Below are 24,884 nucleotides of genomic sequence, written 5' to 3'. Positions count from 1 at the left end.
TGTTTGGGGGATGGGGAGCTAAGTTGCTTTTCTGTTTGGCACAAACAAAATTTACTATTGTTACCTCTGTATTTTGATGTTTTAAACCCTTTTTTTTTTTCCCTTTTTTTTTTTTTTTGGGGGGGGGAATTGAAAAAAGTTGAAACAAGCAAATTTTTTATATTTGAACCTTTTTTTTTTTATTGGTTGGGAAAATAATTAAACCCCTTTAAAGGGAAAATAACATTGTAAAATTTATCTGTTTTTTCTTGAGGGGGGATTTATACTCAAAATGAATTTTGAACAGTTTCTTGAAAAAGTAGGTGGCCAGAACAGGACATATAATCAGGTGCACCATAGGACCATTGAAATGATTTCATTGGCCCAGAGGAGACACTGTCAGGGATCCAGACAGCTCACTGAAACGTGCAGTACAGCAGTCACTGACATTGATGCTGCAGTTTTAGGGAGGACAAGTATGTTCCAGGAGTAGTTTCAGGTAAGGTTACCTATCTCAATTGTTAAATACTTCTTGTATTGCAAAATACTGACTTAAGTTCTGTTAAACATTAAATTTCTTTTGGGGGTAATAGTTGCAAATTGATACAGTTAACATATTCTGGTTGATTACACAGGGGCTTGGGATGACTTGTCATGCAAGTTCTTGTTAGCATCGTTAATGGACATATAAAGGACAAAAAGGTTTAACCCTATATATATATATATATATATATATATATATATATATATATATATATATATATATATATATATATATATATTACTTGCAAGAAAACCATCTACATCAGTAACCTAGAATCCATGCTCGCTTGCCCCACAGTCAGTACTCCTGACAAAGAGGAGAGTGCCAGCACAAACACCACACCATCACATAGCCAAGCACAACACGCACCCACCTATGCAGTGGTCCTCAGTACAACCTTATCTAAACAACAGAGACCTCCACAACATACTCACAAACATTCCACACACAACAATCATATACAGTAGATAACACACCAGTGTCTCAGAAACACAGCCCATAAGGCATAACCATAAATCAATGCAGCCCATAAGGCACAACAATAACCTAAACATACTAGTCTTTGGTGACTCAATTATGAGACACACTATCACCCTCATCAGGCTCAACAAGGAAAAAGTCATGGTCAATCATCTGTCAGGTGCCAGAATCCTCCACATGATGCACACACTTAAGTCTCTCCACAACAGGTATAAGTAGGACTCTGTCATTGTCCATGTTGGTGTGAATGACTTCTGACATACCTCCCTGGACCTTAGGAAGAGAGTCATAATTAAGCTCTCAGAGTGTGTGTCCCAAGCAGGTATTACCCTAGCCCTAAGCTGCATCCTACTTTCACCAAGAATGATATCACAATACCAATAAAAAATAACTGACTTCAACAATTGGCTTAGTTTCTGGTGTCTTTCCAAGGGGATCCAGTATCTGTCTGCCTGGGGTTACATGGTTGACAGGCCACAATGCTTTGCCAGAGATGGCCTCTACCTGTCACCTCTGGGATTCCAGATCCTGGCCAAGGCTCTTGCCTCCCTATTGTGCCTTTTTTAGGCTATGTCGCAAAGACAAGTCTTCCAACATAAAAGATCTGTCAAAAATCAAATTGAAGGTCATGCTGCTTAACGCTAGGATCCTTAACTCATTCACGCCAATACAGCTCAAGAAGTTTGCACTGTAACTTCCAATGGCCAGACCTCAAGTCTTTTGACAGAATGAAATTATGTTCTCACATTTCAAACAAAGAACTATAGCAGTTATGAAAAATGTATAAATGGCAAACTCTTCAGCAAAAAAGTACAGTTTTGTACCTACCATAAATGTAGATGTTCGAAGATCCACATTGCTGCAGTCCTAACACTTGGGTAGTCCGCTGTCCCAGTCGGCCCGAATACCAAAGTATATGGCTGACGTCGGTCAAGGCCAAAGATTAGTCTGACGCCAGGACGTCAGGGTACAAATGCGCATGACCGACGTCATATCCTCAGTCTTTTCTTGCCCCAGATGTCAGAAGACCCTAAAAAGATAAGGCTAAAACCAAAAAACACCACACACTCCTGCACCAAATATAAATACAATATATACAAATTTACAAGAGTATAACCACACTTCAAGACAACCACCCTAAACACAGAGGGGAAGGAGGGAGAAGTAGAATTGATTGCAGCAATGTGGATCTTCGAACATCTACATTTATGGTAGGTACAAAACTGTACCATGTTCTTCATACCACATTGCTGCAGTCCTAACACTTGGGTAGAATCCCAAAGCAGAGGTAAGGGAGGCTGGCAAATCATAAGGAAGCAGGAGCTGACAACATGCCCTGCAAAATAGCCGTGGCAAAACCAGCCCTAGATTTAGAGTAGAGAGGAAGGTGGTAATGCTTAGAGAAAGTATGCACTGAACTCCAAGTAGCTGCCTCCAAAATATCCTTAGTTGCCACCCCCCTTAGAAATGCTGTTGAAGTGGCAGTAGCCCTAGTGGAATGAGGCCTAATCCCAGCTGGAATCTCCTTGCCATGATGGGAATAACAAAATGCAATGCAAAACCCAATCCACTTAGAAATAGTTTGTTTTGACACAGGCTTGCCCTGAGAACTCAAAGCAAAAGAAACAAACAACTGCTGAGACTGCCTAAAATCCTTAGTCCTGCTTAAATAATAACGCAACTGCCTGTGTACATCTAAAGTGTGCAAAATCTTTTCCCCTTATTTTGGGGATCTGCATAAAAGGTAGGCAAATGAATAGTTTGGTTCAAAGCCACACTAGAAACCACTTTAGGCATAAAGGAAGGATTAGTAATGTAAAGATACCCTATCCTTATGAAAAATCAGGAAAGGCTCAACCGCCATAAGGGCCTGCAATTCAGACACCCTTCTTGCAGATGTAATGGCTAACAAAAAGCAGTCTTCCATGACAAATATTTAAATTCAGCAGTAGCTGCAGGCTCAAAAGGTTGTAGAGTGAGTTTCTCCAACACAAAATTGAGGTCCCAAGCAGGAGTAGGAGCTCACGTGGGGGTCTTATATTCTTTGCCCTCTAAGAAATTGCTTGAACAAAGGATGAGAAAACAATGGTGGGTCACAATCATAGTGAGCTGAAATTGCTGCAGCATGAATCTTAATGGAAGAGAAAGACAAACCTTTGTCCAATAACTCAGTAAGATATTGAAGAGCCACACTCAAATTTGGCTCAAACATCCAAATCCTTTGCTGCACACCAAAATAAAAATCTCTTCCATTTTCCCATGCACACTTTCCTTGTACTAGGTCTTCTGGCTTCCATAATCACATTCAAAACTTGTTGAGGAAGCTGAGACCTGCTATGGTTCAAAACAGAATATGCCAAGCTGTTAGATGAAGAGAGTGAAGCTTGACATTGAGCAGATGCCCGTTCTTCTGAGACAATAGGTGTGGAATCAAAGGTAAGGGCCATGGAGGCTTCCTTACCAGACTCCTCAGCAATGGGTACCAGTGCTGCCGAGGCCAATCTGGAGCTATTAAAATCATCCGTGGCTTGTCTTGTCTGACCTTCAGAAGTACCTTTGGGAGGAGAGGCAGAGGTGGAAAGGCATACACATGAAGATTTTTCCAACTGAAAGAAAGAGCATCCACTTTCCAGGCTGTGTGATGAAACCTTTTCGTGTAAAACTTTGGCAGCTGGTGGTTTAGTGGAGAAGCGAACAGATCTATGTCTGGAGTTCCCCATGACACTGTCAATGTCTGAAATACATGAAGATCCAGTTTCCACTCGTGGGGATCCATGATTTGCCTGCTTAACACATCTGCTAAGGAGTTCTGTGCTCCTGGCAGAAACCTTGCTTGAAGATTCAGCTGCAAGCTTAACGCAGTCTCCCACAAAATCATTGCTTGCCTGCATAGAGGATAAGAATGTGTTCCCTTGTTTGTTGATGTACCACATGACAGTTGTGTTGTCTGTTAGAATCAACACCTGCCCTGGAAGAAGTAAATCCTTGAAAGCCAGTAATGCAAACTGGACTGCTAACATCTCCTTCATGTTGATATGTAGATGCTGCAGTCTGGCAGGCCACTTGTCTTGTATCCACTTTCCATTCAGATGAGCTCCCCAAGCTGTGTCTGAGGCATCTGTCGTTAGAATCTGACTCGCCTCTGGCCGGGTCACAGAGAGTCCCTTGTTTAGGTGACATTCCTGAGCCCACCACAAAAATTCCTTTTGAATGCAAGGTATTATTTGAATGACAGTGTCCAAATCCTGGCAGTGCTGTGTCCATACATTTTTGAGATACCATTGTAGCTTCCTCATATGCAGTTTGGCATTGGGAAGTACCAGAATACAAGATGCCATGAACCCTAAGGCTTGAAGGACTGTCCTTGCAGTCAGCCCGGACTGATGAGATAGTTGATGGAAGTAAAGAGAAAGATTCTTTTGTTTGTCCGGGGTTAAAAGGCCATCTGTTGCTGTATTCAGTCTCACACCCAGAAAGCACATGTCTTGAGAGGGTACTAGACTGGACTTTATTTCGATCACAGAATACCCTAGGCATCTTAGCACTGCTATCACATATTCCAAATGCTGAAGAAGCACGTCCCTTCCTTGAGCCAGAATCAGGCAATCGTCCAAATAAGGATAGATTTGTATTCCTTTTAGCCTGAAGAAAGCTATCACTGGAGCCAGAATCTTTGTGAATACTCTGGGCGCAGTAGATAAGCCAAAGGGCAATGCAGAGAACTGATAATGAGAATTCCCAGCTCGAAAACGCAGATACTTCCTGCAAATTAGTGTGATAGGAACATGAAGGTAAGCTTCCTTGAGATCCAAAGTTACCATCCAGTGATCTTGGCCCAGCAGAGGTAAAAGCTGTTGTAACGTCAACATTTTGAACTTGGGAATGTCCAGATAAGTGTTGAGGATAGACAGATCCAAAAGTGGTCTCCACGTGTTCCGCATTTTTGGTACTAGGAACAGGCGAGAATAAAATCCTAGGCCCCTTTCTGGCACAGGAACCGGATGAATGGCCCCTATTTGGAGCAACAGAGAAATTTGCTTGTGAGCCTCTTATCTTTGTTGTGAAGGAATGTCTGGCATGCCTTTGAAAGGAGGCAAGGTATGGAAATAAAACCTGTAACCGTGGTGAATGATATCCAATACCCATCTGTCTTGGGTAATTAAACTCCAGTTTTCTTTGAAAAGTGCCAACCTTCCTCCCAAAGGTGCTGCCAGCCGAGAAGATTCTGGCAGCTGAAAAGGCAGGTCATTGTGTCTGTTTACGAAAGGACTGACCCCTGCCCTCACCAGAAGACTGAGCAGGTGAACTCCTGTTCTAGGCCTAAAAGAACCTTGAGCTCTGCCTCTACCACGCCTAGACCAACCCCTAGACTGGGAATCATAAGCAGGATATGTCCACCCTTGGTAGGCCAATTTCTACTAAACTGGAGGCTGAACCTGCAAAAATCTTTAACAGTCTGCATAGACTTAGCCTTGTCTTCCATTTTCTTAGAACTGCTTCCACAGGCGAACCAAACAACACATCAGATTGTAAGGGAGCATCTAAAATCCTTGTTTTCACATGCTCAGCTAAATTCTGATCCCTCAACCAGGCGCCTGCGAAGAACGAACCAGTGGCAGCCACCCTCGAAGAGGCCTGCACAGCATCAAAACCACATTGCAAAGAATGCTTACCCACCTGTTCAGAAACATGAACTAAATCCTGCAACTCTTTACACTCAATACCTTCCGCCAAAGCATCTGCCTTAGACTTTAATTGTGAAAGGAGATAATTTTGGTATTTCAACATGTGAAACTGGCAGTTCAAAGCTCTCATGGCCAAAGTGGAAGAAGTATACACTTTCTTTCCCCATCTATCCAAAGCCCTAGCCTCTTTATCTGGAGGAACAGGATTTTTAACAACAGAAGCCTTAACACCTTTAGGCCCCTGTGAAACAGTTTCTGGGTCTGCCCTAGGACTCTTAAAAGATACTTATGAGCTTCAGGCACCCTATAATATCTATCCGGTTTAACTGGAGCAGGAGGCAAAGAGTCAGGGTTCAGAGAAGCCTCTGCAAAAACATCCTCTACCACATCTAGAACAGGAGGTATAGCTAAAGGCCTATGCTGGGGTAGAAACAAAATTCCCTAAGCCTTTTCCTGGAATCAGAGAAATCCTGACCTTCCCATTTAAAATGCTCCCTCATGGAATGAAGAGTCTCTGAAAATGAAAAATCCTCAGGAGGAGAAGCAGAAGGAGTAGAATCATCTACATCAGAATCAGAGTAAGGGGAATACTCCTGCAAGTCTTCAGCCAAAGACTCAGAAGCATCCCAACACTGCTCAAAACTCCCAAGCTCAGGTTCCACCCTAGGCCTCTTATCAGGAGTGGGCATAGAACCTCTAATCATTTTAATCAAATCTTCTGCCATCTTAAGCATATGCTTCTAGGTACAGACCCTGAAGAACTAGGGGTAACTCCTGAAACAAAACCTGGCCTGCCCCTGGGAGAAGCCTTGGAAACAGCAGGGGAGGGCCTAACCACCTTAGGAAGGGAGGGAAGAACAGCTACCTGAGAAGCCCCTTCCGCCTGGCCTACCTCCTGAGAGGTCACATCTTGCAGTAATAAAGTCTCTCCCTGGGATTCCAAAGAAATTTCTGGCTGAACCCCTGGCTCCACCGAGCCTCTAAAGAACCGACGTCCGGACGGACGGTTCTTCCAGCCTAGGCTTTGCTGTTTTGTCCTTGCGCTTTTTGCGAAGCGCCGGAGCATCCGACGGCATTTTATAATTACACCGCTTCCCAAAAACTAACCTGGCACAATCTAATCTTCTCTATAGTGCGTTTGTTAAATCTAGCACAAGAGCGACAGCCAACAACGTCGTGCTCAGGCCCTAAGCAAGGTATACACAAGGTATGGTAATCCCTATGAGGTATCTGTTTCCCACAAGAAATACAGTTATTCACTTTTTCTGACATCCAGTAAAATACTGAGGCAAGAAAAACCAAAATAATCCCCAACGGGGTACTTAGCCAACTTGGATTCGGTCTGAAACTCCGACTTCGGAAAATCTCAGAACGCCAACCTGCACTTGCAAAACTGCTTCTGCATCGGACCATGCGGCAAAAAAGACTGAGGATATGACGTCGGTCATGCGCATTTGTACCCTGACGTCCTGACGTCAGACTAATGCGCCTTGACCGACGTCAGCCATATACTTTGGTATTCGGGCCGACTGGGACAGCGGACTACCCAAGTGTTAGGACTGCAGCAATGTGGTATGAAGAACATCTATTTTTACAGTGGTAGTAATCTTTAGGTTCTATGTCTTAAACTAAAGTCACAGTAAATACAGTATTAAATTTGTAATATTTTATAAACAAGTTACAATATCTCTGCAACTACTCAAGCTACACACAACTGTCAGTAACATTTTAATCATCTAGCTAAGAGTTTTTGTATAAGGCTAAGGAGTTCTGTCTAATTTACTTGGTTGTCGAAATACTTAGAAAAATGTGAAAATCATATCTATATAAATTAATATCATAAAAACAACAGTTAATATCTATTTACCTGCACTAAGCAGAGATCAAATATTAATGCAGTTGGGTCTGCTATTGTGTAAGCTTCAAGATGAAATATTTTAAAACCTTGTACATAGCATGTTTTTAGAGTTATTGATGCAAATATGAACAAAGCAATATTTGATGCCTAGAGGCATCAGTTGGAGTTAACTGCAGATGCACCTGGAGGTGTCACTTGGATGGATGTAATGAGTTAACTTGAAAATGCACTCACTGGAGGCTCTCCTTGCACTGGAAGATGCTGACATCTGTGCAGTCAAGGAAACTTGGTTCAGATCTGTGGAGAGCACCTTTGCCTTACCATATTTTACTTCATTCCACAATGTCCAACCCCCAAAATGAGAATGGAAAGACTAAGGGTGGTAGAGTCTCTATCTTCATTAAGGGGAGGCACACCTCCAGACTGGTTTGCCAGTATGATGCACTGGAATTACTCCAGGTGAAACTGACAGTTGGCAAGACACCAATCCAAGTTATAGCCAGCTACAGACCCCCCGCCATAATTTAGGGCACTCACTCCTCCTACCTGGACCTACTTGACTCAGTCAAGGTACCCCCTAACACCATGATCCTTGTTGACTTCAACTACCCCACCATAAACTGGGTGAACTATTCCTGCACTAATGCACTCACCCAATGATTCCTTGACGTCATCAACTTTAATGCACTAGACCAGTTTGTGTCATCCCCACAAGGGGAAATAACATTCCAGACTTGGTTCTCACCAAGATGGGCGACTGTTGTACTACTCCTATAGTTATGTTCTTCTCTGGCGAGATGAGATCATCGGTCTATCTCATTCAAAGTTTCTAACCCCAACCCCCTCAGCCATAACCAGATCAAGTGTTAAAGGCTCTAGCCAAGGCAAAGACCACAGATGCCATGGAACCTGATAATATCCCAGGCTGCATTCTGCACCATCTCCAGTAAGAACTAGCTTTGCCATTGAGCACCCTATTCAACTGCAGCCTAAGTACAGGCTTCATTCCAGCAGAGTGGAGAACTGCCATTGTCATCGCCTTGCACAAAGGTGATGCCACTACTGACCCTGGAAACTATCACCCATTAGCTTGACAAGTCTGATTTGTAAAGCCATGGAGCATATTATTACGGATCTCATAAACAAGGACATAGGCAATCTCCAAGCACTTAACCCCCAATCTCAAAGGCCCTGGATGAGGGAAAGTCAGTACATACAGCTTACCTTGACTTGGCCAAGGCCTTTGACACAACCCTGTTTATCTTTCTATGTTGGGCAAACTTCCAGGTCATTCAGGATTAGAATGTCTGAACATTTAAGTGACATCAGAAACATATGACTAATGCACTCTATAGATATGTATGGGATCATAAATCAGCAATATTTCATTTCTGTATTATTGACAAAATATGGGGTGATAGATCGAATAAGTTTGGGTGGCACAGTATTCTGAATGATAAAGAAAAAAGTTGGATAGTAAGGCTAGGGGCTCTTTTTTCCCTAGGTCTCAATGGACCACCTGTAGCGGGAATAATGTAGTATAAATAATATACAATGTTTGGATTACTAGGGATTTTTTCAGCATTTGTTATTGCTGTACCTTTAAATGCTTGATTGAATTGAAGTGCTGGGTGTATATATAGACTGTTTGCTAATTTAGATGGCAATCACTGATGAAGGCAAAGTTGCCGAAACCAGTTTGATTTATCATTATTTGGAATAAACAGAGTAATCACTCTTGGTGCTGGCCTCCATTCTTGACTTTGTGTTGGCTTTTTGGCCATTTGCACCTGCCTTACGTGTGGAGTTAGTTTTGGTTTTGATCACTTTGACACAATCCCCCACTCAGGCATCATTGAACAGCTAACGCAAGTTGGCATAAATCCCTATCTCATTAGCTGGGTGGCCAACTGGCTCACTGATAAGAACCACAAGGTCAAAGTAGGCAGCTCTGCCTCCGACAGCAGTCCTGTTAGTAGTGGTGTTCCCCAAGGAATCGGTCCTGCGACCCCTACTGTTTGGCATCTACTTCTCAGAGATCCAGGCAAAATCAAAGGGCCTGTGGCTGATCAAATTTGTGGATGACTATAAGTTGGGTGCAGTCATTGACTCCACAAATGATGTTAACATACTGCATGAGGGTTTCACAGCAACAAATGACCACTGCCAAAGTCATAGGCTTAAGTTAAACACAAAAAATGTATCATCATACCACTTGGCAAAAACACGGCCCCTACCGATTACCACATCAACAGCAACCCCAAAGCATACAACCTGTGGTGACAGACCTTGGTACTCAGGTTGACAACAATCTCACATTCGACCATCATGAAGTGGCAGTGGTGAGAAAAGCTTTTTACTTAGTTCATCTCACAAGTAAAGGGATTGCACCCAGAAAAAAGGAGATCATTACCTTTTTGTACTCCTCCCTCATTAAGCCAATAATGGAGTACAACTCCCCATTTGGTATGTTCCTCTCCAAACATGCACCAAATGGAAAGGCCACAGAAATACCTCTCAAAGAGAGTCCATGGCCTCCAACACCCATCCTAAGTGGACAGGCTCAAATCACTATCACTCTCCTCAGTATCGTGCACATTGGTCAGAGGTGATCTGTGTCTCACCTACAAGGCAATATCGGACCATGCCCTAGTAGAGATGCTACATATCAGTAAATCTAACTCCTTGTACATTACCAACTTGAAAGGCCTAAATCTAATATGCGACATCAACAAAACCTGCTGGAGAGACAGGTTTGTCTACCAGAGGCTGCCCTATCTCTGGAATAGTCTTCCAATATATGTCAGAGTACTCACTGACCATCTTCAAGTGCAACTTTGATGAGTGGATGGAAAACCACAAATTTGTTCCAGGGGTTCCACCTGTGTCCCTTACTGACAGGGGTGACAGGTGCTGACTGAGGTTTCTTTTTTGGGGATAACCTCTTGACATTTTTTATGTCAGTACTGATGAGCAGTTCAAAGAAATATTTAGTTTGTGATGTGGGTGTCAGGGCTGTTGTGTGTATTACTGTGCTGCCTGTAAAGTGGGACCACTGTTAGTTTGTTAGCATATATTGGACTATAGTCATGTAGGTATTATTTTTTGTCCTGTGTTTGTTGCTTATTATCACAGGTGATCATGACGGTGGAAGTGTGGGGCTCCTACCTCCTGATGTCAGAGTAATAGCAGATGCTGATGATGGTGGCCAAACACAGGCACAGTCAGTGTGTGCAGAGATTGAATCTGAGCCTGAAGTTGACATTCATCCATCCCCTGTAATTCCATCAGACACAAACGGTAGGCCTGCGCCAACCAGTCCAGTGAGTCCTCAGATATTGGACAGATGGAGGGTGAGACACTTGATCAGGGTAGTGTGGTTACTGTGGTTTCAGTGTATGCTGACTCTGGCTGTAGCCAGTGTGTGGGTGAAGTGCCATGAAGGAGGGCTGTTAGGGGTGCTTGGTGGAGGCTTGCTCTCCATTCTCCACCTGATCCAGGTGTGTCTTCCTGTGTCACGAGATGTATGTTTAGGGCCATCATGGAGGTGCAAGGCCATTCCAATAGGTCTTCTGGAGAAATGCTTAGGGTTTTAGATGTGGCACAGGCTAACATACGTGACTGCTTCCACCATGTTGCCATAGGGTTGTAGATATGGTACAGGATAACATGTGTGACTGCTTCCACCATGTTGCTTAATCAATGGATCAGATCAATGACATGCTGGAACATCTGTTTGTAGGGAGATGGCATTCACATGGGCATAGATCAGCCACATCATCTGATGTTAGCTAATGTGGCCATGCCCGGGATCATGCTCCTATAGTTGCACTACTTCTACTGCTCCATTAGTAGTTGAGGTGTCCACACCCAGATGTGGCAGTCTATGGGGTCCTGGTTCTGGGCATCCTCATTAGGGAAGCTCATCCAGCAGACAACAGTCATGTGACAAGTAGCAGCAGTGCATCTGAGTGTGGTAGTGGACATGCCAGTACAACTCCTGGCAGAGCCAGGTCTCATGGTAAGGTACAACAATGAAACTGCCACTACTACCATGCATGGCTCATACCTGTCCAACATACCAACACATAGAGCTAGCAGAGAGCTTGGCTGTGTTCATGCAGACACTCGCACACCAATTTCATTTAGAGGGCCCATAAAGACACACAAGCACAATAGTTAAATGGTTCAGCTGTGAAGCTTAAAGCTTATTCTGTCTCAGGCTATTTGTTACTTTATCCAAATATCTACCCATTTCTTTTTCTTACTTACATATACTCACTCACCTTTTGTGTCAATTCCTGCCCCCATACACACAACACCTTGTGCAAGTGATAAGTGTGCCATAGCCTTGCTTTCTATCTTTTGGATTCATGGGTACACAGGATTTGTTTCTGTTCTGAGGGGGCATAACTGACTTAGTGCTTAGTATACTTGTGTTTGTGATGTTATGCTAATTGTGCTTCTGACATATTTTGATCTCAGAAAGTTAGACAGTTGATAGTTTTTATTTTTAAGAATCTTCTGAGGGTTGTGAAGTCTTCTTCTCCTTTTGGATTTTTCCAGTTAGGAGTCAGCACAGCAGAACAACGGTCTGCAGAATGATTGGCAGTGGAGTTTTTATGGTGTTGAGTTGCCAGGCTGGGCCACAGAGATGCACACACACACACCTAGGGTCAATTTAGTGTGTCCAATCCACCTACAGCATGTCTTTGGGATGTGGGAGGAAACCGGAGTACCTGGAAGAAATTGACGTGGCCACAGAGAAGACATGCAGACTCTGCACAGAAGGCAGCCCAGGTGAGTGTTGAACCAGGGAACCTCTTGCTGTGAGGCAACAATGCTAACTGCTGCACCACTGCAGCCACCCCATCCTGAGGGCTGTGAACTGTGAAAATGAAATGTGTCTCATTACTTTCTAACTTCTCACTTTAATGATTCCAGTACAAAAGTATGAGGCCAAACTGAGGACATTCATTGACCATCGGTACTTTTGAGAGTTACAACTGTGTCCATCTTTGATGAGGCCCATTACTTGATAGAGAAGACATGTATTCACATAAGTCTCTGCTGCCACATTTTAAAGCCATTGCTGTACAAAACACCCACCTTTTACTTACATTACTACTTACATTACAAAGTAACAACATGCAAGGATATGCTATTCATTTGTATTATTACACAATTCTGTTTTAACACTCCAGGTTCATCACTTACCTTGTAAAGCCAGCAGTTGCTACAGTTTTAGTTCAGGGATGAGTCTTTCTGATGCTAGGAGTACACAGCCATTACATGGGTAGTTAAAGGTTGTGAGCATTGCCTGGCATCAATGTTGCTATATGTATGTGTGTAGGATGAAGGTTTTATCCCCTTAGGTGGTAAGTGAGAGTGCTATGCATTGCCTCTTAGCCAATGTGAGGGTGTATTGAGTATGCCTACGTCTGCAGCTGCTGGCTCCCCCTCTGACTCCTCACCTGTGACTGTGGTGACCGTGCCACTGGTGGTGGGATGTGTGTCCCTTCCCCTTGTTGATCCTGCTGAAAATGTTTTCTCAGGATGATGATGTGAAGTATGGTACACAGGGTGAAGAGTTCGGTAGATGTACATTACCTGTACTGTAGGGCTTCCCCAGCTGTACCTAGGTAGCAGAATCACGACTTCAGCAGCCCAAACATATACTCTTATGATATATCTGGTTTGAGCATGTACCTCAATATGGCATTCTTCAGCGTGTGTGAGCTCACTTCTAATGGGAGTCATTAGCCATGGTTTCAGTGCATAACCTGCATCCCACAGTAAATGAGTCTGTGGGATATCACCTCTTGTGAACATCTGATACAGCTGGGAGGTGTGCCAGATGTGAGCTGTGGTAACTACCTTGGTTGCAAGCATATACATTCAAGATGATTCCCTTAGCATTACACATGACTTGGCAGTTAATTGAGTGGAAACCCTTTCTATTTATGTAGATCCTTCTCTGTACCCCTGGTGGTGCCTTGATTTCTTTATGTGTACAATCTATGGTACACAGTATTTCAGGGAAGTGTGCTACAGGGTAGAACTCTTGCATAATTGTGACCCTGTCCTCAGGAGTATGGGGAAAATATATGCGGTCACTCGCATGTTGGAGCACAGCATGCAGGAACTGATGGAGGATACTGGATGTGGTGCCTGTGACACTCCTAGCATGCTCCCTGTTGGTCTCTGAAAGAATTTTAGCTACAGAAACTTAAGTGCTACACATACTTTTGTCTCCACTTATACTGGTTCCCCTCGGTTTGCCCTGGGTATGAGTTGAGGAAGACAGAGGTTGCAGAGTTCCTGTAGTGTGTCTCTGCCTACCCTGTAACACTCCACAATTTCCACCTCATACAGAAAAGTTAACTGGGGTTTGAAAACTCTTCTTCCTGGCCATGGTCTATAAACAGCAGCAGTAACTGCAACTCCTTTCCATGGCTGTATTCCAATGGGTTTTGGAATTTGCAGGGAAAACCAGCACTGAGTCTATATAGTTGTTTTATATCTTAATGAATAGCTCCTCCATCTTGGATTGGCTGATTAGCGTACAGTTCAGCTGCTTATGTTGAAATTAGTATACCACAGTGTTTACAGTGGTTGCACGGTTCTATACACTTTGTACAGCAGCTTACTGAATACAAAACAGTGTGCTACCATGTAGGGCTTATTGAATCTGCCCTCTAATGTATAATAAACTTGGTCTATATGCCAAACTGCACCAAAATCATTGTTAATACAACTTACTAGACAAGACAAAGTATGATTTTTATGAGCTTTTTTATGAGTCATTATCTTGTCCTTAATGTACTCTTGTTTTTCACCATATTTACCAAATCCCAGTTCAGAGTGATCATTATTTTAAGAATATTTGTTTATATAAAAAAAAGTCACATATACATTCATCCATCCTCAACCCCTATGTATCTATATTTTATATACAGATAAATTAAAAAAAATGATATTTATTTAAATTTATATATATATATATATATAGAGATATATATATATATATATAGAGATATATATAGATATATATATATATATATATAGATATATATATATATATATATATATATATATATATATATATATGGGTCTACCTGAGATGGTCGACAAGCCATTTGATCGACTTTTATTTGGTCGACAGGCAGATTTTCCCCCCTCCCCAATGTTGTGCAACCCTGGAGTTGATATATATAGTTAGGGGGGGTGTGGGGGACAAAGCCCCCCACATAAAACTGCTTGTCGACCAAATGAACTGTCGACCAAATGAAAGTCGATCATTTGGCCTGTCGACCATGTGATAGGGATCCATATATATATATATATATAAACTTGGAAACTGCATCGGTCGACTAGCAGGTGATCGACTTGCAGTTTCCAAGTCAGCATAATGCCAAACCAAAAACGATAGACTCCGCTACAGTGAATGGGTAGTGTAGGTCGATATTTCAGATTTGACCTCATGTAGGGAGGTCACAGTTCAGTGAGGAACAGGGAATTAGCCCATTTCCTCACTGTAGTGCGATTGGTTTATTTAAAGTGTAGGGGTGTGGGGGTGCAGGGGACATAGTCCTCCTGCAAAATAGTACAACTAATGTACAGTTGACGGTTTAGTGCGAAAGGTACATTAATGTGCATGGCATAGGTGAACGACGTCACCTCCTGCTATATCATCCTCATTGAACCAGGAAGCTCGGGTATGCCTTTTCCAACATTCTGCCTTTTAGACATGTCGGAAATCGACATTTTCCATCGACGTTATAGTCATTCGATGAAACATATATATATATATATATATATATATATATATATATATATATATATATATATATATATATATATATATATATATATATATGGGTCCACTTCTGAATCTTGAAATACTGAAATGTTGAATTTCAGTACTTCAAGACCAGAATACCGAATGACCACAAACACAAAAATTCAAAATACTGACAATTGCAAATAACGGGAAAAAAAAAACAAAATAAAACTAAACATCCAACCCTCCCCCAAACTAAACAAAAACATAACTACAAAACACAAAATAAATAACAGTAACACACTTTTTGCAGAGTGGCAACCCCCCCACACCCCTGCTACTTATACCAACTCAGAAGTTGCACAAACCTACTTTTATGCACCCTACACTCCCATTACACACACACACACACACACACACACACACACACACACACACACACACCACCTACTTATCCTAGAGGCGATCTCTGCTTAACATACAAAGGCCATGTCAAACCCAGCACTGTTGGACATGCTGCACTTAAAGACATCCCAATCCCTCAGAGCCACACTCTCCAGGGATCTAAACCTTGTCATCACAATAAACAAAACATGCTGGAGGGATAGGTTCCTGACCCAGAGACTCCCCAGACTCTGGAATAGACTAGCCCATTTCTCTTTGGCCTCTTCAAAAGAAACCTTGATGGTTGTATGGGAGAAAGGAAACTCACCCCAAGGATCACGTCAGTCTCCCCTGCTAGACAGGAGTCCAGGAAGTAAATAGTGTGGGAAGAAATAGCCAGGGAATTGTTATGGCTAGGCTTGTATAGTTCAGTAAAATCCAAAAACAGCTTCAGGATAGAGGTACCAAGAGTGCAAAAGCAAAAGGCAAATAATCCTCGAAAATACACTAAGTACCACCAAGGCTCTGGAAGTCACAAATCCTTTATTGAAACACCCAGTCATGACAGTTATGTGCTTTCGGGTTACATCCGAACCCTTCATCAGACATAAAACCATTGCATATCCTATGCATTTAAATACTAAAAAAGGCGCCAAAACTTCACTACAAAACATTTCATCCCTAAATGATAATTTCGAACTTGGCCACTAGATGGCAGCAATAATACATATATTTAATTTTAAACCATTCTCTAGTTTGTTTGTGTCTTTCGGCTTTTCCCGGTTAGGAGTCGCCACAGTGGAACTCCAGTCCGCTAATGATTGTCAGTAGATTTTTACGTGCTGGCTTGCCGGGCCTAACACACACCGAAGGAACGCCCATTCACGCATGTCACTACACAGAAGACGCTCTGAGAATTGAATGGGCAACGTCTAACTGTGACCTCTAGTTAAAAACCAATAAATAGCCTTAGTATGGAAAATGAGAATATATGTATATGCGTGTATAAAAAAAAAAAAACAATAAAATCAACAGTGAAAATACATATTAAAAACATAAAAATATGAAGAAAGCACATGAGGACACATAAAAAACACATAACTATGCATATATATAAAAACACCAAAATGAATAAATAAAAAAATAAATAGATGCCTATATCTAGTATATATATAGTTCATATATTTCATCTCAGTGTTTTAAAGGTCTGTCCTTAAGGAATGGTTTAATCAATATCCTGTCATTTAAACCATTACCTTTGTCTGACTGCATCCTAATTGTCCATTTTATCTCTTCCTTCTCTGTGTAATTTTTAATGTTTCCTAGTCTATTACTATTTTTAACCAACTCAAGCACCATGAATCTAAACTTATGACTAAAGTCATGATCCAACACATGTTTTGCCAGTGCATTGGTCTCATCTTCACGGTTAATGGCATAAATATGCTTTCTTACTCTTTCTGTCAAGGTTCGGTTTGTTTTGCCTATACAGAAGCGTGTACATTTCATGCAGCTAGCTAAATAGACAAGATCTCTGGACTTGCAATCAGCATAATGTTTAAAATCATAGGTCCTGTTGGTGTCAGGGTGTGTAAAGTTATTAGAACCTAACATATAGGAGCTTATGTCCTTAAGGACAGACCTTTAAAACACTGAGATGAAATATATGAACTATATGTCCTTAAGGACAGACCTTTAAAACACTGAGATGAAATATATGAACTATATGTCCTTAAGGACAGACCTTTAAAACATGGAGATGAAATATATGAACTATATATATATATATATATATATATATATATATATATATATATATATACACACACACACACACACACACACACACACACACACACACACACACACACACACACACACACACACACACACATACATATTAGATATAGGCATCTATTTATTTATTATTTTTTTATTTTGGTGTTTTTTTTATATATATGCATATTTATGTGTTTTTTTGTGTGCCCTCATGTGCTTTTTTTCATATTTTTATGTTTTTTATATGCATTTTCACTGTTGATTTTATTGTGTTTTTTTATACACTCATATAAATATATTCTTATTTTGCATACTAAGGCTATTTATTGGTTTTTAACTAAAGAATGGTTTAAAATGAAATATATGTATTATCGCTGCCATCTACTGGCCAAGTTCAAAATGATCATTTAGGGATGAAATTTTTGTAATGAAGTTTTGGCGCCTTTTTTAGTATTTAAAATGCATAGGATAGTGCAATGGTTTTATGTCAGATGAAGGGTTTGGATGTAACCCGAAAGTGCTTACTGTCTTGACTGGTTGTTTCCATAAAAGATTTGCAACTTCCAGAGTCGTAGTGGTACTTGGTGTATTTTCGAGGATTATTTGCGCTAGGCTTGTATAGGCCCTAGGGCCGATAGCCTAGTACCAATCTATGAACCTAGAGAGAGAGAGAGATTTTTCATTGTGGCTTAGGATTCCTATTACATGAATGAACATTTCAAAGTTCGAATGTCATATGGTCGACACCATATGATCTAACTCTGAAAAGTACAAAGGCTAAATGTAATGGCGGGGTGCAGGGGGGCTTGCCTACTTCTCAGAGCATCAAGGTAAGTTTTTTTTTTTTGATGTTTTATTATATATTCGAAGTTTCAAACTTCGATCATATGTTGTCGCACATATGGGATTTGAAGTTTTGAAACTTCGAATATATAATATAGACTCATGGCTTATTATGACTAAAAGAGTCCTCAGTGACTGGTTCACTTACTCAGGTAGCAAATAAACACACAAGACATCGCAGCATAGCATTTTAAAAAGGTACTCATAAGTCTTAGAATAAAAACCATTCCTTAAGATGTGACAAGACCTACCTACTGAAACTAAGGTTTCATAGTTCTCTAACATCACTTCCTTATGAAGCTCCTTCTCTTGTTTTGTTAACATCTTCATCTCCTCTGCTGAGAAAGTAACAGCAACATCCTCAAAGGATTCTGGAGCCTGTAAAAGACACACAGCACACAGTTCATCTTTTCTTTTACTGCAACTGGTGTAAAATATTCTCTTTTCTTTTAATGTATTCAATGTAAATTGCATTATTATTTCAGCAGGGTAGCAGTGACATTTGTTACTAGAAGTGCAGTTAAAACAGTAAAACTAATCCGTCATTAACAAGTACAAATTTCCTTTCTACAATTATGCAAGTAACAATGCCTTCATTTTTGAGTTGAAAAATGTCCCTTGCTGCTATTTCTGTCTCTACACACATTAAGGTCAGCAGCAGGAGGGCACAGAGTTCCAGTTAAAGACCATGTTTAGAAAAAGACTGGGTGATCTAATTTAAGGAACAGGAAAACAGAAAGGAATGAGGGAAGCCTTGAAATGTGGAAAAAAGTGGGATCATAGCTGAGTAGGAATGAAAAGGTAGGAGCAGGGATAAGATGGAGAAGGCATGGGGCTGTGAGATAGTTGTAGAAACTACTGGAAGACAGCTGCAGAGTAATCAGAGGATGACTAACCATGGAGGATTACTTAAGAAATCTACAAGAAATGGTCCAAGATTACAGTCAAGATGTAGCAGGAACAAGATATCCTCTCTGGGGTGGTGGAGAAACTGATGGGTGAAATTAATAAAATTTAATGGCCAGTGGCAAAATGGATGGGATCCAAAGGCTAGAGGGAGTATGGAAACAGCTGGGTTAGAATATGTATAACAGCCGTGGGAGAGATAACCCAAAACCAATCATTTGCCAGTGCCTAATGTTACCTGCATTTGTGCAGGACTCAGCAGTATGCAGCAGGTAAGACTAGAGGCATACAGAATTACAATGCAGCAAGGCTCAGACAAAACTGTGGTCTAAAATATATTCGAAGAGGAATAGTCTGTCCAGATCAAGGGTTACATCAGTTAAATTTATGTTTGCTTCTGATAGAGCTGGTGGACTTCAGGTAGATATAAAAGACCCTAATGCACTTATTGAAGAGAGCAGAGGAAGACAGTATAAATACCACATTGGGTTTCCACTGAAAACAGGGTACTAGTCTTGTGGGAATAACCTGATCAACAAAGGATATATAAACAAAAAACAAAAGTAGTAAAAAATTATGCAACAAAAGTAGGGAGAACCACTATTCTGCAGTTTGGATATTGGTTCATTTAACAATAATCCACTACATGGTGTTGGCAAATGCAGGATTTACCCACAGATGGCACAATCTGATCAATAGGGTGAAGCCTGAGTGATTAAATAAAGCCAGCCATGGATAAATTCTGCACCACTCACACCCTGTCGATTATTGCTATTATACATGGAAACTTTTTAAGAAAAAAAAGTCTTAATTATTATTTATAAAATTATTGTATAAAAAGAATTCTGTGCTCTTCCATCTGCTTCTGTAGTCTGGGACGGCCAATATATGAACTGCATATGCTCTGTAAATGTGTACATATGATATTTGCATGGTTTTCTGACATATCATTGAGGAATATAGTCACTAAAGGAAAATGCCTGTTTTTGGAGGCAAGAGGCTTTTTTATTTATGTAGCTCTTTATCATTTTTATCAGGTTACAGGATATGCCATGCAGCTACTTGTACGGGTGCTCCTGGCACTAAAATTGTGAGGGTTTTTTTGTGAAACAGAAAACCATCAATTCTTCACAAGAGCAACACTTAATACACAATACAAAAAGCAGTTAAGCTGTCATTTAATGAATTTTCACACATTTCTGTAGTGCCTTATGTAAGAATCAAGCATAACTACTGTAGAACAGTGTGTGTGTGCTGTATCATTAAGAAGCATATCAAGGACTGACCATGCATATATAAACAGCAAGCACGTGCTATACTCAGTGCTATTTTGAAAGTGCAGCCAGAGAGTGAGCATGTATGAATGAATGTAGCTAGTTTGTATATACGTTACCCAAGTTAAAGTTTATAAGCTTCAATCGTGACGTGTTTGTACATAATAAAGCTGCTTGAACAGAACCCAAAAAAGACTCGTCTATTACATCCCGACTAGACGAGCAACATGTCAGAACCGGGACTCCAGAGACTGACATTCAGAGCTACGAGGTGCAGAGATAACAGTGAAGGCAAACTAAGAGAAACGAGCACAGAAAAGGGCCAGAAAAGAACCAAAGGTAATGAAAACTTGCACAAACTGTTCATTTTATGAAAAAGATAAAATGGAGCATTACAAGGCACGAACCGCATTATTAGACAAGCAAGAGGCATAAAACATTTATTAATTAAAAGGAATGGTTAAGATTAAGATATCTGATAAAACAATTATGAGAAAAGCAGAACGAGTATGTTTAAAGCAAAATGGGCATGTTTAGAGTGAAATGTGCACAAGAAAATCACAATGGGAAAAGAAATTAAATGAGCAAAACAAATATAACAAGGACAAAAAGGACACATTAAGCATAAATAAAGCAAGGCGATGGCATGTGTTTTGGCATAACTACAACTTTGTATTGTATCGAGGACATAACTAGAGTTAGTTGAAGTATCTCAAAGTGTGCAAAAGTGCTTACAGTGTGTGCTTATTACTGTGAATGTATTCCAAAGAGTCTGTGTGCAAAGTGCAACTATTTTGTGAAGTACAGTCAAAACACAGTAATTTTAAAACGTTTCTTGTGCTGGGTGCATCTATTCACAGAGTGCCACCATTACAGAGTGTTTCTTGCACTGTAAAGCATTATCTAGTAAGGTACCACCATTCTGGGGAAGTTTCAGTGTGCTGTGTATTGTTATTCGCAAAGTGCAGTTACTTTGAAATGTTTCTTACTCTGAGCTTCTTCTGCCTAGTTCATTTGCACAGTGCAGTTATTTGAAATGTTTCTTACATTGTTTAGAGTTAAGTTCTTGCAGTACAGCAATTTCAAGAGTATTACAGTACCCAAGAGACTTATTTCACAAAGTTCAGTTATTTAGAGGCTTGTTGTGCTATTGGACAAAGTTACAAATACTGGCATAAATTTCTGGCATATGTGTATCTGTGTGTGTTCATGCATATTTGTGAAACCCTTCACTGGCATGTGTTAATATGAAACCAAATAGCGAAGAAACAATATATAATTAATATGGCATATGGATTTTGAAAACACTCACCACTTGTATTTGATCAGCATATTGCAGAGAATTGGAGAATATCTGAGCAAGAGTACAATATTTTATACAAGCAGCTTATTCTGACAAAGATGCATGCACCAGGGCATTCATTTTGCTAAACCTAGCTGGGTCAAAGGCCATTGAAAGAGCATTCATTTGTGTATGCACCAGCAGTATAGGAGGGAGAAGGTGAAAATTGTCATATTGCTGTGCATGCCGAATCAAGGGAAGACCCCCAAGTGTTTGAAGCACAAATTCAGGGAAATGTGCAACCCCCAGATGAATATTACATTAGAGAGGCATTTGTTTTACACAAGAGATTAGAAACTGGGGAAACTTGTTCAGCTTGTATTACTGACCTAAGAAACAAAGCTAAAATGTGTCAGTTTGGTGACTTAAAAGATGAGTTAATAAAGGACAGACTTGTGTGTGGTATTAATAGTGCTACTGCGAGAAAGATTTTGCTTTGTGGTAGTGATTTAACATTGCGTAAAGCCATACTGAGATTTGTCAAATCCACGAAGTTACAGAAAGGCAAACAAGTATGCTTGCAAGTGACAAGAGCATGGTCTCAGCAGGCTCCAGAACAAATGTATATAGCATGCAACACATGGCAAACAGAAGCAGGCCTAAGCACATGACAGCCACAGCCCCTGATGGTTCACCAGGGGAACCATGTAGTTTTCCAGCAAGTTCTAAGAAATGAGTATATTCAGTGCAGTACAGGAGTGAATCAGCAAAACCAAAATCCAGCTTTATTGTTAACTGTCACAATTGTGGTGCCAATCATGACTCCAAAAGAGAGATGCTTAGCATTTGGTTAGCATCGTCACAAGTGTAAAAAATTTAATCATTTTCAAAAATTTTGCAAATCATGTAAATCCCAAAGAGTTGTAAAGAAGGGTCACTCAAAAAAGCAAATTGATCAAGTAGACTGCAACTCCACTTTCTATGTAGATGATCCATCAGTAACTGGTGAAAAGACTGGCATGGTGAATTTGTCGGCAAAGAATGAAGTGTTTTGTACTGTCCAGATCAATGGTAAATCCACTGAGCTCAAAGTAGACACTGGTTCAAAGCGCAATGTTATATCGACAGACACATTCGCTAAGGTGAGAACTAATGAACAACTCAATGTGGCTAGTAGTGTGAAACGTGCTGCTTATGGAGGTGAAGAAATTCAAACTGAAGGCTCAGCAGTGCTTTCTTGTTATTTGGCTAGGAACTGTTACAGCTTGTTATTCTATGTAGTTCATAGACCTGTGCAGTCATCATTGGGTCTTAGACAGTTGGAGAATGAATCAGCTTTCTTTTCCCAAAGAAGTTCATCATACAAGTGCATTTCCTAGTTTCAATTGTTTTGAAGCCATTTTCTCATAGTATGCTGATGTTTTCAGTGTCAAGTTTGGCAAACTTCCAGTTGTGTTACTCTATGAAGTTAGACTTAGAGGTCAATCCAGTAATCAGACCAGCAAGAAAAGCTCTGATAGCTATGCAGGAAAATGTCAAAGCTCACTTGGTTAAAATAGTGCTGCATGGTGTAATTTGTCCAGATACAGAACCAACTGAATGGGTGGCGTCTATAGTAGCAGCTCACAAAAATGTCTCAGACAACATGAGAATATGTACTGACCAAAGAGATTTGAACAATGCAGTGAAGAGACTGCATCATCCAATGCATACAGTCGAAGAGGCTGCATCTCCAATACCGAATGCCACTGTTTTTTCTGTCTTGGATGCAAAATGTTCAGTTTGGCAAGTGATTCTTGATCGCAAATCCTCATTACCAACTACTTTCAGTACCCCATTTGGCAGATAGAGATTCCTGAGGATGCCATTTGGAATAAATTCTGCAAGTAAAGTCTTCCAGCGTGGAATACAGCAAATTTTTTCAGGTTATCCTGTGCCATAATAGTAGATGATTTATTGGTTGGAGGTATTGGTTGGAGGCAATGGTGAAGCAGAGCATGACATAAACCTCAGGAAAGTTCTAGACAGAGCACGTGAAGTCAGCTTAAAGCTCAATCTTCTGAAGTGCAAATTCAGACTACCAGAGTTACATATATAGGTCATTTATTTACCATCACTGTCTTATGACCAGACATATCCAAGCAAGCAGCTATTCCTGAAATGTCAGTACCAGATAACATTCAAGCTCTACAGAGTTTCCTTGGCATGGTCAACTATTTAGGTAAGTTCATACCAGACTTCAGCAAGTTGACAGCACCTTTAAGAAAGCTGATGTGAAAAATGGCAAAGGGTCTTAGTTGGAACAGCACCAGAAGGCATTTGAAGACCTTAAGCAGAAAACTGCCATCACACCTACATTAAGATACTATGACGTCAATAAACCAGTCACTCTTTCCTGTAATGCTTCAAAATTTGGCCTTGGTGCAGTTATTCTTCAGGAAGGCAGACCAGTAGCCTAAGCATCTAGGACACTTACCAAAACTGAAATGCAATATACACAAATTGAGAAAGAACTTTTGGCAACAGTATCTGCATGTTCAAAGTTTCGTGATTATATCTATGGTCAAACTATTCAGATAGATACTGATCACAATCCTCTAGTTACTATTCTAAAGAAGCCTATGCATTCAGCTCCAGCAAGACTACAAATAATGAAGCTCTTATTGCAAAACTACAACTTCAAAATGATCTATACAAAAGCCAAACTTCTTTATCTGGCTGATACCTTATCAAGATTGCCCAGAAATACAATGGAACAGCTTGACACAGAGAATTTTGACTTTGACGTAATGACAGTGTGTAACTTTTCTACCATGAGACTTTATGAGCTGAGAGATCATAAAAAGACTGATCCAATTTTGCAAAAGCTCAAATCATGACATTAATGCTGGATGGCCGTCAAACCAATCTAGTGTACCACCTGAAGCGCAAACCTATTTTCCTTACAGAGATGAGATGTTGATGGAAGATGGCATTATTTTCAAAGGTCCTAAAATTGTTGTTTCTGCTTCCTTACAACATGAATATATAGACATTTTGCATTGTGGTCACCCAGGTTTTGAATCTGCCAAAAGAATGATGAGAGAA

The 24,884-nt window shown here is 40.6% G+C and overlaps 1 protein-coding gene across 1 annotated transcript in view; it reads right to left on the bottom strand.

Moving 5' to 3' along the window:
• The window catches only part of LOC122814435 (zinc finger protein 160-like), a 100,709-nt gene that overhangs the window by 20,996 nt on the left and 54,829 nt on the right, over nucleotides 1–24,884 (bottom strand). The window contains 2 exon segments of the mRNA XM_044087015.1: nucleotides 16,970–17,197; nucleotides 18,587–18,713. Coding sequence (XP_043942950.1) covers nucleotides 16,970–17,197; nucleotides 18,587–18,713 — 355 coding nt within the window.

This window comes from Protopterus annectens, chromosome 10.part0 (genome assembly GCF_019279795.1).
Source record: "Protopterus annectens isolate FY-2018-M chromosome 10.part0, PAN1.0, whole genome shotgun sequence".
NCBI lineage: Eukaryota > Metazoa > Chordata > Ceratodontiformes > Protopteridae > Protopterus > Protopterus annectens.
The sequence above is the reverse complement of the archived record's forward strand: the minus strand, read 5'-3'. Positions and strand labels throughout refer to the sequence as shown.